General features: G+C 41.4%; 1 protein-coding gene across 1 annotated transcript in view; it reads right to left on the reverse strand.

The window, feature by feature from the left end:
* Nucleotides 1-13943, reverse strand: part of Rasef (RAS and EF-hand domain containing) — a 64346-nt gene extending 50403 nt beyond the window's left edge. Inside the window, exon 1 of the mRNA XM_052176668.1 lies at nt 13603-13943. Within this exon, the coding sequence (XP_052032628.1) occupies nt 13603-13943 (341 nt within the window). The remainder of the gene's footprint in view (nt 1-13602) is intronic.
* Between the last annotated feature and the right edge of the window lie 249 nt (nt 13944-14192).

Here is a 14192-nt window from a genome sequence, read left to right on the forward strand (position 1 = left end):
TCAAGAGTTGAATGTAGGATTGGAAAGCCAAGGCCATCCTGAGCTATGTAATAACTTAGGCCCTAGACTTGTTTCCATATGATATGGTCTCAAAAGAACCCCCCCCCAAAAAATGAGGAGGGGAGTCTAACTCAGTTCATCTGGCTCAATGTTTCTCTCTAGGCAGGAACTAGGTTTTCACATCACAGCAAGAAAAAAGAAAAAACTGGCAAAGCAAAATGTCTGTGGATTCATCAAATGTTCTGATGCCATGACTTTATGTCATGATACTCTTTTGTTCCAGTAGTGTATCAGTAATCTGCCTACCCAAGGACACTCACTCTTGATGTCAAAGATTAAAGAAGCAGAGAATACACAACTGCTGCACAGAGCTCAGTGTCAGGTGCAGGCATGCCATGAAGGTGTCAGGTAACTGCTGACACTAGCAGCATGCTACCTTCACCACTCTCAGGAGCTGGTCTGAGCCAGTTACACATGCATTCACAAGTGGAGAGTTCTTTTTCGATGGGCTTGAAAAACATTAGGTAAAGATTAAGAGCCAGGCGATTTGTGTTATCAAGACCAATAAATAAATAAATAAATAAATAAATACTACTTCTGTGCTAATAGAACCATTAACAAGGAAAGCAACCTAAAGCATGCCTGAGGTATCAAATGAGCACCTGGTAAAAGACACAATGAACTGTGGATGAGTCTTAGATATATAATACCTAAGCCTGTACTTCTTTTTAAGTTCAAAAAAAAAAATTAAACAATGATTTGTATGAAAAATACTATTAATGATTTATTGCCAATGAAAAATTACAACTTAAAATGTTGAAATGATACTAATATATTAGTATTTTAAGTTGCAAGTATTACCATCAAGGTTGGGAAAGATAACAAAGATTCTTAAGGAAAAAAATCAAATCAAATAAAGCATTTAAAATGTTTCAAAAGTTCACATATTTTTTATAAAACAAACATTTCACTTAGATGACATATGTTTGTGTTTGTATCTATAGTGTACTGTGGGGTCCTGCTGCAAATGTATGCACACCTAGTTTTAAGACACTCCTACCGAACAATCAAATAAAGACACCACAGTTCCAAACAGAGGAACAGAGTGACCCAGAATAACCAGAAATGTTCCTTAGAAAACTGGCCCTCATGGTACAATTCCTGAAAATTCAGCCTTACACTAGAAGGCTAAACTGTTTATTGAAAAGACACATTGTACATATCCTGAATCCTCATACAAAATTACACTAGACTAAGTGATAAAAATCTATCTTCATTATTCTAATTAAGGAATATCACAAAAGAAAAAAATCTTATACTCTAATCCTAACATCCAAGCACAGGAAATCAACATACCCATGCTTCTCCAGGGCTATCCTGAGATTCTGGGAAAAAAATCAGACTAAGTTCTATCCTACATAAGCTCATCATAGTTGAAAAGTTCTGAGACAATAAGTCAGTACAGAGCAGGTGTGATTGGGTGCAGTAAGTACTTGGAGCATGTGAAGATACCAACAGGCAGACCTGGGCTTCCCTGACCTACCCTGGCTCTGTTCTGCTGCTAAATAATCTAGGAACAGTCACATGATATTATTGAATCAAGGTCTAAGTCAGGATGCCTTGCCTAAATACATCTCTAACAGTTAAAAATCCAGATGTGTTGCAGGGACACATTTTAAATACCTAAGTAATTATTTGTGCCTCATTCTCCCAAAAGTTTTAATAAGGAGAGTTCCTTGAAGATGAGAAAATTAGCTAGATTTACTCAAACAAAAGGAACAATTCAAAATGCAAATGGCTTCCTATTCAAAACCACTGACATTTAGTATTTGGGAGTTTGCCAACAAAAACAGTAAAATAGAACAGAAGGCAGTGTGCTGCAAGCTGAGAAAAGGCACCAGTGTCTCTGACATCAGGGATTAACAGAGAGCAGGACGTGCATCAGAATGTAGGCAGATTTCAATGCTATCTCCACCACTACAGCTATATGTGCAAGAGCCAACTCCTACCCTCCCTTGCTTCAGTTCCTGCATCCACTATGGGACAATAGAATTGAATGTTGGAACTCGCACTTATGCGAAGGGTAAGTTCAAACTTATATTGATTTTCACAATGTAAATATTATGTTTTCCTGCTCCTCTTTCATAAAACAATTAGACTCAGATTTAAAAAAAAAAAAGGAGACAGACAGCTCCTTCAGGGCTCAAATTGTGTCTAGAAAAGCTGAGACACTATAGCTAACAAGCACGGAGGGCAGGAAAAGACTCTCCTGACTCTGAGCAACTCGGTCGTCAGAGCTCTGTCTACAGTGATTCAGTCAGTTGTCAGATTGTTTAAATTTACAAGTCATGTTTTAATTAAATGATAATATGTTTACATTCAGCAATAAACCCTTCTAACACCAACAGACTAAGAAAAACAAACAAAAACATTTATCTCTTAATAAAATAAAAAGTATTGAACTTTAACAGGAATGTTCTGTTCTCTTAGTCCAAAGCAATCTTATTTACAGAGAACAGTCAACTGCTAATATCTGCAAATTTTAACTTAATAATCATAGTAACAAGAATAATCATAACCATGTACCTATCAACACTGAAAGCAAGACTATGAATACGGCACAACAGAACAGGATCACAGTGAAGAAAGCGCTTCTCCAAGGCGAATGTGACACAAGCATGGTGAAGGGTGGCCAGAGTCCACATGGCTGTGATACTTCAGTCCTGAGGAGCTGGGAGGACACATACCTGCACTGCCCTAGATAACTTTATGTATCTCAAAAGCAATGTTATTTAGAAAGCATTTTGAATAGTACCATTTTATAAAACTACCTATAATAAAAGCAATTTGTTAGACTAGAAAACATTATTCCAATAAAATTATATAATTTAAAATATATTAACTATCTTTATGTTCAGTGTCTTGCCACTGTGACAGCACATAAACATTATTTCTGTATCTCTTAATCAAGAGGTTTTGAATAAACTGAATTATTCCCCAGTGGTAGAGGGACAGGCCTCAAGTGACTAGCCAAGGCCTTGAGCACAAAGTACTAACTCCCAGATAAAACAGGATCACACTACTTCCTGACCTTCATCTCCTCCAAGTCTCCTTTCCAGTCTCCAGCCTTCCACCAGTTTCAAGAAGTTTGAAACAGCCCCATAGCAAGTTAGGTCTTTGAAATCAACCAGACTCTCACTAAGCCAGAATGATCTAGGCGATATATACATTTATATATTCATATACATTTTTTGCTTCTCCTTAAAAACTCCAGTAGTGTAAGTCACTGTACACTGTCTGGAGCAAAACTACACATGAACAAATTTAGCTTCTTAGAGTTACATAAACTACAGAAACTGGACTGAAACTTCAGTTTCTGTTGAATGTTATTCAACACACTCTCATTTTCTAAGACTCCTATTTTAATTTTAGCCACTATACCAATGTGAATAATACTTGCAACCTTTAACGTAAAGTTACCTCACTTTACCTTGCAGGTAAGAGGTGCTGCCCTTTCCTTTTACATTAACACAAAACCCTCAAATTTTCACTCAGAATCAATCAACTGCACCGGAAGCCTTACTTCAAGCCTTTATATCTGAGTCTATATCTGAGTAGGCTACGGATAGCTGTATATAGCAGTCTCTGGATGAAAGCCACACTGGATGATACCTCTCGAGCCACAGTTTTCAAGTGGACAGAGCCTGACACTTGCCTTCCCTGGGCTCTCTCCGACACTTGTGTGCTCACTCTGGTGTTGAAAACACAGCTAAGTGGCCACAACCCAACACTTCTTTCCTTCAATCTATCTTTACCTTAAGGAAAGAAAATATCAAAATCCTATATTTTCATTTTCTCTCAAACACCTACTGGTTCTTAGAATACTGAAATTTGATTGTTAAGCAACTAACATGGCTTCCTTATGGCATGTCTTTTTCATTTAGTGTGTCACTGTTTGAGCATTCTGGTTATAGAAGTATGCAGACATGTTCTGAGGCAGAAGCAGGATAGAAAAATGGAAAAATATTGAGGCATGGGAATGAAAAGGAGACTCATTTTGGCATCCAGTTGAAACCTCTCATTTGCTGAGAATCAGAAAGTCCAACACTCCTAGGCTAAGGTTTGCCCCCTCTTCCTAGCCATACTGAGACCACTTCTGACACTAATACACAGTGACCCCAAGTCTAAACAGCAAGCACCACTTTGTTGGACCATATTGGAGACTGGTTCTAATGCTTTGATTCAACTGGGAATCTGCATATCCAAACACTAAAGGTCCCTCTCCACAATTGGTTTTTGATAAATCAATAAAGAAACCAGTGGCCAATGACTAGGCAAAGGGACATAGACGGGACCCTTAGAGTTGTGTGGGCTAGGACACAGTGAAGAGAAAAAGGAGATTGTTAGGAGTCAGGGAAGAAAGATGGGTCATAGGAGCTGCAGAAGAGAAAGCCAACCAGCCATGTGAGAATTCAGGTAAGTGGCCACTGGTCACTTCTCTAACTGAACCTAAGGCAGCAGGGGAAAGTTTAGGAGTGCCTGGTCATTGAGTTAGCCAAGACATTTCAAAAATAAGCTAATGTGTGTATGCCTTTCATCTGTGAATCCAGAGTTCCCTGGGCAGGTGGCTGGAAGCATGTGACCCACAAGGAGCACAAAGAAGTGTAGCCAAGCTCATTGCTGACTGACAAGGTGAGTAACAACAAACAAAAATCCTAAGAAGCACTAAACATATAAGAGACTAGATATCCAGACCAGAAAACATTACCAGGGTCCATATTCTAGATACCTAAACCCCATCCCAAAAAATGTCCAACAACATGAATAAACAAGACAACATGTCTCCTCCAGAAATCAGCAACTTTGTTGTAATATTCTCTGAGGAAATCAACTTCTTGATAATACATAAAACAAGGATGACAATACAGTAACTATAAAGATGTTCAAAAAAACAGAGTCAATTTGGTACCTAACTAGAAACATCACCCCTACTGACTTACATTCATGGGACTGGAATATACTGTACAGTGCTAGAGGAGAGAAATAATTATCAGTATCACCCAGCTACAAGTCCTATGGCCTACTACCTGTCTTCAAGACATATTAGTGGAATAGTAGCACAACCACTTTTATTATTAGACTTAAGGTCCACTCAGTAATATGAAACCCATAGTGACATTGCTATGTGGCCAAGAATTTGAGACTAGATAGATTAGCTGGGACCTAGTGGAAAACTTACTGCTATAATTACTCTGTTAAGGTGCACAGCAATAAAATAACTCATAATGACATACTGCTATACCCATAAATCAATGCATCAACCAAGACACATCAGAGAAGATTCTTCTTACAGTACATGAGAATTAACACAGAGACCCACAAGTAGACAATGTCCTGAGTGACTGACTTTAGAGCACTCCATTCCAAATGAGATGTTTTCATCAAATCCTTCAAGACCAGAGAGTTATGCAGAAGAGGAGGCAGAAAAAAATAAAAGGAAGAGCCAGAAATAGGAGCCATGTGAGCAGTGTCTTCTGGACACCACAGGAGCAATGCACACATGAACTCCAAAACTGGCACCATGCACAAGGCCTACAAAGGTTCAATTTCGACAAGATTCCACCACTGAAAGGGATAAGTGGGCACAGGATCCAACCTCTAAACAAACAGCTATCTACAATTTGATACCCATTGGCAAAGAGCTTATTACAATATTCAGGGCAAGGCCCCATGACCAAGAGTAGTTGATCAAAGAAAAATGAACTTGTTGGTATTTTTGTAGCCTTTTCATTTTACTTTGTTTTCATTTTTTTTTTCATCTTAGGAGTGCTTTGTTTGATTTTCATTGTGTGGCTTCCTCTCTGTTATTTTTTTCCTTGATGTTTTTGTTTCTCTTCTCCTTTTTTTTAAAGATAGAAAGAACATAAGTTTGGATAAGTAGGGAGGTAGAGAATATCTTTGAGCAATTAGGAAAGTGGAAATAATCAAAGTACATTGCATAAAAATTTTTCAACAAAAAACTAAAAATGGAAATGGCAAAAAGTTCAAGAATATGAAGGAGAATATGAACAATGACTTAAATAAGGACTGTAAAAACAAATGAAGAAAATAAAAGCAATTCAAGAACAGAGGTACTCCAAACTGTCTGAAGGTGACCTTACAGTTCATTACAGTAGTAAAATGCCCAGTCCTCCAAAGAGATGTGATACCACAGGAATCCCTCAAATTCTGTAGGTTATGATGATTGCTTCTGGTTGCTAACCACAACTGGGAGATCCTATTGCTGAAGACATCTCACATCTTGGTTACAGATGCTAGAACTAACCTGAAAGTTTCCTCATGATGTGTGTGTTTGTGTGTGTGTGTGTGTGTGTGTGTGTGTGTGTAAATATGTGTGTGTACATACATATATATATATGTATGTATGTGTGTGTATGTATGTATGTATATATGTATATGTTACACATAAAAAGTCTCTATTCTAGCAGCTGGGGAAGAAAAGTCAACAATAGTCTTCCCCAGCTTTATCCCTTATGTTCTACAATCCCAACTAACTTGCTCACTGGAGATGCTTACGGGTGAAACAACAGCACAACTGCTTCAGGGAAATCACCATCTGATTTGTGATCAGACCTGAGACCCACCTTTAATAAGAAAATCTGTGCCCTAAACCTACTCAGACAGCTCTACCAAGTAGGGATTAAGTGTTCAAAGAGTTGTGCACATGGTCAAAGACCCATGTCTGAGAAGGTTATAAACACTAGGGGTGAACTTACTTATGTCGTTCTGTGTAATGGTTTGAATAAAAAGTTCCCCATAGGATCAGCTATTTGAATACTTGGTCCCCAGTTGGTGGCACTATTTGAGTAGGTTTAAGAGGTGTGGTCTTGCTGGAGAAAGTATGTCATTGGAGAACAATTTTACTGTTTCAAATCCACCCACCCTTTCCAAATGTTCAAACATCAGACCTCAGCTCATTCTCTAAGCTACTGTCTGCTGCTTGCCGCCATGCTCTGCAGCCAGGACAGACTCTTACTCTCTGGAACCGAATAAACCTTTCTGTTTGGAGCAAGGCTAATCCTAGAGTTTCTCAGATCATGATGAAGTACAAAGAGAATGCTGCATCGATGTTCTTGCACAGAGGCAGACCTGACAGGGTTGTGGATGTGGCTGGAGCCAGGCAGGGCTTCAAAGAAGTTAAGGTTCCTGAAACCTGAAGTTTCCTTCTGATGAGAATGAGGTTATCAGTTCCAAACCCACTGTGTTCTTGATTTGGTGATGCAGTTAAGAACCTTTTGCAAAGCATTAGCTTGATTAGCTGTGAGTTGGTCCCATTTTTTTTCCTGAAAACTATATAAATATCTCTTAATAAACTTGCTCGGTATAAGCCTTCATATCATGCAAGACCTTGTCACAACTTTCTTATATTCTTTATTATCTCTTCCCCAACCCTGCCCCTTAGAAACTTGTCACTGAAAAATGACCCCCTGGTCCAGATCACACTTCCTTCTATGAAGTCATAGTACATTGTCACTGTAACAGAAAAGTAACTGATATAAATATCTTCCTCTTTTTTTTTCCTCCATATTGCCCTCCTCCTCCCCCAGCTAAAGTCCTGACTCATTCCTGTTACTTTTCTATTGCTGTAATAGAACACCATGACCCAAGGCATTTTATAAGATAGAAGGGTTTATTTGTGCATGTGGTTTCAGAGGGTTAGAGTGCACAATGTCAGAGCAGAGGAGGTAAGCAAGGCAACTGAAAAACCAGCTGAAAGCTCACCTCTTGAACCCTAAGCTGAAAGCCTCAAGAACAAACTCAAACCGCAAAGGCTGTCAAATCCTCAAAGCTTGCCTCCAGTGACATACCTCCCTCATCAAGGTCTCAAGTCCCAAGCCTTCCCCAGAAGCACCACCAACTGAGAACCAAGTATTCAGATGGCAAGATTACAGGGGACGTCTCAATCAAATCACCATAGTTAAAAATACATTTTGCTGAATGGACATATTGTCAAACTTCCCTAAAACATTTATGTTTATATCCATAGATTAATGCTGTGCTAGGCCTTAATTTAGAAAGCTTCTTTATCCAGTGAATAGACATTAATGTAGAGTCACGCTTGGTCAAGGTACTGAGAAAAATAGTGTTGAGTGCTCAGCGTTAGTCCTTCCCAAGCTCAGTACAGAGCACTTAAAAGAAGATAAATGAATGTGAGAGCTCTGCTAAAAGAAGGTGGGCTGTGTCATGGGCATGGCATGACTGTGATTCTCACAGGCACAGCATCTGTGGCTGCCTGCATAGTTCTTACACAACACCAAGCCAGTTAACATACCAGCATAAATGTATAGAGCCTCCTAGGACTGCACACTAACCAGGAGAGCTAATGGCAGTTTAGGGTTATGGTAAAGGTGGAGGTAACAAGGGGAGACAAGAAATAGTTGTCTTCAGTGATATAGCCACTGGTTAATTACTCATGCTCTAGTGGAGAGTTGCACTGGTAGTTGTTTTTGTTTGGTTGGTTGGCTTGGTATAGTTTTTGTTGTTGTTGTTGTTGTTGTTATTGTTTTGTCAACTGAACACAATCTAGAGCTAAAGAGAAGGGGTAATCATATTTTAAAAATGGTTCCATAGACTGGCCTATAGGCAAGCCTGTCTATAGGGCATTTTCTTTATTAGTGATTTATGTGGGAGAGGCCAGCCACTGTAGAGCATGCTACCTCTGGGGTATTGAGATATGTAAAAAAGTAGGTTGGTAAGCTAATAAAGTAAGCCTGTAAGCAGCACTCCTCCATGACTTCTGCTTCAGTTCCTGCCTGGAGCCCCTTCCTTGATTTCCCTCAGTGATGGACAGTGACCTGAAATGTGTAAAGTGAAATAAACTCTTTCCTCTGCAAGAATTTTATCATAGCTATAGGATCTCCGACTAAGGAAATAGCTGCACACCTGCGCCCACATGAATGAACCTAATTAAACTGACGAGACCACAATCAAAGGGAAAAAAGAAAAAAGAAGACTTGCAAATGGGATAGACACTTGGTAGAATGAGGAGTTGATTCTGGGAGAGTAAGATTGGTTAGAAGGAATAATGCAGCTAGACTGAATTATACACATGTAAGAAACTGCCAAAGAATCAGTCAGCTTAAAGAAAAAGAGATCTAATGGAGCTTGAACAGGAAAGCCTGACCGGTCCTAAGGACTCTCAAAACCCAGAATTTCTAAGATGAAAGCTGTAATTCTTCTATAAGTAATCGGTGTCTTTTTTTACCTCCTCCCCCCCTACCCCCATCCCTCCCCCCCGCCCCCCGGGCCCCTGGAAGAACCTGTTTCTGCTACTGTCTACCCATCTCTGGTCAATTCCTTTTTCTGGGAGACAGGAACCAAGAATCTTCCTCCACTCAGTATGGGACATGATCATCAGGAACTTTTAAAACAGCGGTGGGATCTACCCAAGGAATGAGGAAAAACAGCCTGGCGTTCAGTGCTCTTTGCAAAGACAAGAACCAAGCCTTCACCCAACAAAACTCCACAAAACTCCGTTTAACCAATATAATGACCCAGGCACCAGAAGTTGTCTAGGCTGCACTGTATGTCTGCTCTATATCTGAACACCACATCCCAGCCGTTGTTCTCCCTAGGATAGTGAAAGGGAGGTAAATGCCAGAAGCCATCAGCAATGGCTAAGGGAAAGCAAAAGAAAGCTGGATTGCCAGGAGCTACCAGCTTTTGCCCCACCCTCACCCCCTGCAACACCACACCTCGCTTCCTTCTTCAGCTTTCCTCTGGTGTTGAAGCTTCACCTCGTCTCATACTCTATTTTCACTGTTATAAGACCACATTCTATCTTTATATCTACCAGATGCAAAATTACAAGTAACGAACTTCTAGAAAGTAAGCGAAGTAGTCCCTCAATTTCCTAAGAGAAAACAAAATGAAGCATGTATTGACAAACATCATAAAGATTTACATTCTTTTGCAGTCTGGTGTGAGTTAGTCTGATGCTACTTATATTCAAACGCTAAATTCTATGCCATAAGATCTGGTTGCTCTCATTCGAGCAGATCCTCACTTACACTAGCTTTTGACGTATAAATGCTGCCCCCGAAGCTACACATGACTGGTTGATAAAGACTGAAGATGCCTACAGTCTGATGTTAGGCAGAAGAGAGGCAGGCGGGCGGGGCTTCAGTTCTCATCTTGGGGTCTAAGGCAGGGATCAGGAGAAATAAGAACAGAGAAGTTGCCAAGGGGTAGCATGGGGTAGCACGGATCATGAGCACACGATCATGAGGGCTGGCCTGTAGGAATAAAAGCTGCCTAGGCAGAACATGACAAGTGATATATCAGAGCTACTGAGAGGGAAGTGGGCAAAATAGCATAGAGTGTTTTTAGGGTTTATTATACCTAGAAAGGTTTGTGTCTTTTATTTGAGATCTAAGGTGGAGTAGAAACTCTATTAATATTTACCTCAACAACAGTGCAATATAGCTTTCAAAATTATTGTGGATTATAGAGTTTAAACATAAAGTCACCTCATATTTTTGTTTGGATGATCTAAAGTGCAGAAGCTGTCATCACTAACTTGCTTTACCTTTATGGGAAGGAAACATTCTTATATCTAGTATATTTCTGTTTTAAACTGGATATGTATACATCCTAAGACAGGCATGGTACACCCCCAAATAAGATAGAATACTAGTCAAAGAATAAGCTAGAATGCTACGTCTTTCTGGAAGTTTCTTTATTACTGCAGAAGAAAACATAATATTTTATATCAAAACAACCCCAATATATCACACATAATTCTTGAAGATTAAAATTCAAGACTGTGGGGCTAAAGTGATAGCTCAGCAGGTAAGAGCACTGGCTGCTCTTCAAGCAGGACTGAGTCTGGTTCCCAGCACCCACATCAGACAGCTCACAGCTACTTGTAACGCCATCTCTAGGCAGATCCAACACCGCCAGTCTCTGAAGGCAGCTGCACCCAAAGACAGATACAAACAATTAAATAAAATAAATCTCTTTTTTTAAAGTCCTCAAAACATTAAAGAAAATTCTCATTTAGAACTCATAATTTATGGTTTCCTGAAAATAACCAACTGGTCTGTAAATATTATTTAAAGAAATGTCTGAGAAATGTTATAGACACACTATAAGCTTTTTTTCCCTTAAGATTTATTTATTTTATGTGGGTATACTGTTGCTGTCTTCAGATACACCAGAAGAGAACATCTGATCCCATTACAGATGGTTGTGAGTCTGGTTGCTGGGAATTGAACTCAGGACCTCTGGAAGAACAGTCAGTGCTCTTAACCCCTGAGCTGTCTCACCAGCCCCACTATAAGTTTATTAAACATGTGAACTTCATCCTTCCTTGACATTTTCCCAGAGGTCTGGAAAAATGCTTATGATAGTATTTGGCATCTTTGGGTCATTCAGAAAAGTTCGCAGAATGAGTTTGCCTAAACTACTGCAGCAGAACATCAGTAACAAAAGTTGTGGGGTGTTCATTTTGTTGTGTTTTTTTTTTAACCAAGTTTACACAGGAGAGAGAAAAAATGGACAGCTGTTTGAGGAAGAGGAGTGGCAGCAACCCAACTTGCCAAACAGTTTATTGCTGCCATGGTAACAATCAGGCGGCTCACCTCAGTTTGGTTATTTTTCACTAGACCAACGTAGGAAGGCAAACATTGTACTTGTTAACCTCCCATCGGAAGGGCTCAGGACAGGTCTATCAGGTGACACTGATAATTTAATAACCTCTGACAGCATTTGGAAAGGTAATCATCCACTAGGTATGCTAAGTCCTGGTTCATCAACCAGTCTAGAAAACTCAATATAACCTTGAGAGGTTAAGTGTCAAACATCTGCTGCTGAAATCAGATAAGGATAAAAAGGGAATGATCATACTCATACATAGCATCTCTCCCTGTTTCACTTTTTTTAAAATCGTTAATTAAAAAGTAATAACTCTCAGGAAAATATATGGAACTTGAAAATATCACCCTGAGTGAGGTAACTCAGCCACAAAGGAACACACACGTTATGAACTCACTGATAAGTGGACCTTAGCCTTCACATATACATCACCAAACCCAGGCACTATTGTGGATGCTTGCTGACAGGAGCCTGATATAGCTGTCTCCTGAGAGGCCCCGCCAGAGCCTCACAAATACAGAGGTGGATGCTTGCAGCCAACCATGGAGGGACCCATGGCTCGGGCAAATATGTGGCAGAGGATGGCCTTTTGCGACATCAGTGGGAGGAAAGGCCCTTGAGACTGAGGGTGTTCAATGCCCCAGGGGAATGCCAGGGCGGGAAGACAGGAGTGGGTGGGGGAGCACCCTCATAGAGGCAGGGGGAAAGGGGATGGGATAGGAGGTTTTTGAAGAGGAGACCTGGAAAGCAGAAAACATTTGAAATGTAAATAAAGAAAATATCCAATAAAAAAGAAAATTATTATTATTGTTATTATTATTATAACTAGATGTGCTGGGAAGATAGCTTGAAGAAATGGCATAGCCTACAGCAACAGTGTTTAAATGTTCCTACTTCCCTGGCGGAGACACTGTGGGGTTTGCTTGTTTTTCTCCCACGTGCTTGAAAGGGATTAGTCCTCACACCCAGTTTTACAATATAATGAGTCACTCAACCTCCTAGCACGGAATTCCCTTACCTGAGGGAGAGACTAGGACGATGCAGCCTGGGCTGTGAAGCAATCTAAAGTAGCCTGAACCTCCAGGGACCCTTTCCTCTCTCTGACACCAAGTCTCACATATACAAACTCCCACTTAAAACGAAGCCTTTCCCTTTCTTATTAAGGACAGCCAGAGCTCAATAAAATCGCAGCTAAATTCCAAACACAAAGCAGAAAAAAAATCCCAGTGAAAAGCAGAATTGCAGCAAAGGTGAGAGCGAAGTTCTCACCCTAAAATCTCCCCTATACTCCTTCCCTCACTGAGAATAAAGTTAATGACATGGTAATTAGTTATTTTCCCTTATCTGCAAGGTCATGGTGTGATTGTGTCATTTCATTTACTGAATAAAAGCGATTTTTCAGCTTAGAAAACCTGGGATCAAATTTCTGTTTTAAATTAACTGAGCAAGTCATCTGAGGCTTAATAATTTAAATGCCTAGTATTTTTCTCATTCAGCCATAAAAAGACAAATGTACTTCATAAACTATTCTTAAAATAAAACGAATGATGTCGTGCACATCAATGAGTATGTGAATCCAGTAATGCTGCAGCTTCTTTTCGTCTTAGCAAAGAACAAGTACTTGACTATCGTATAGAATGCCAAGCTAGCGAATTGCTGAGGGGAGCTTCTTAGTGCGGCAGAAAAACAGCAGGAAAAAAAAGCTGACGGGTGAAGTCATTGTGAGCCACAGGGAGTGTGCCAGCTTGGGCTGTGCTAGAGGCTACAGGTGTCAACCATCACAGCCTTGCAGGAAACCCTGAACTCCTTCCCTACCAGCAACTCCAGATCTCCTTTCCTTTTCTTTAGCGGAGAAGTCACCGCCAGTTGTTGAACAGAAAACACAACTCACAGATTGGGTGTCCCGGTTGCGGAGCGCACGCCTCCCGCGCTCGCCCGACCACGCACCTGGGAATGAGCTGGGCCTCGTCTCCGAGGCGCGCGTGGAAGTCCCGCCACGCGGGGCCCGGGCTCTCCGGCTCTGCCGCGTCCCAGGCGCCCTGGGTCTCCGCGCTGTCCCGACCGAGCGCTCCGCGGAAGCCACGCGCGAACTCCGGGAAGGTGATGGCGCCATCGCGGTCTGTGTCGAGCCCCACAAACACAGCCTCTGCTTCGGCCTCGGCCACGTGCAGCTCCGCGCACAGCGCGCCGAACTCCGCACGCCCCAGGCGCCCGGACCCTTTCGTGTCGTAGGTGGCGAAGACTGAGCGCAGCCGCGACAACTCCTCGGGGTCCCCGTCCGCCTCCATCGCGCCGCTCGCCACCGCGGGGCTCCGAGCTCCGGGGCTCGGCCAGTGGAGCAGGTCCGGCCGGTTCCGCCACCTGCTGCGGGCGGGGGATGTCCGGGTGAGGCGGGGCGCAGGAGAGCCAGACGCCCGCCTCTAGCTGCAACCGCACGACTGGCGCCCAGAGCCACCGAGCGCCAAAGGCCACCTCCATGGTAGTAGGCTCCACCCTACCTTGGAGCGAAGACACAACCCGGCTCTCAGACTTTCTTC

Source organism: Apodemus sylvaticus, chromosome 3, assembly GCF_947179515.1.
Source record: "Apodemus sylvaticus chromosome 3, mApoSyl1.1, whole genome shotgun sequence".
Classification (NCBI taxonomy): domain Eukaryota; kingdom Metazoa; phylum Chordata; class Mammalia; order Rodentia; family Muridae; genus Apodemus; species Apodemus sylvaticus.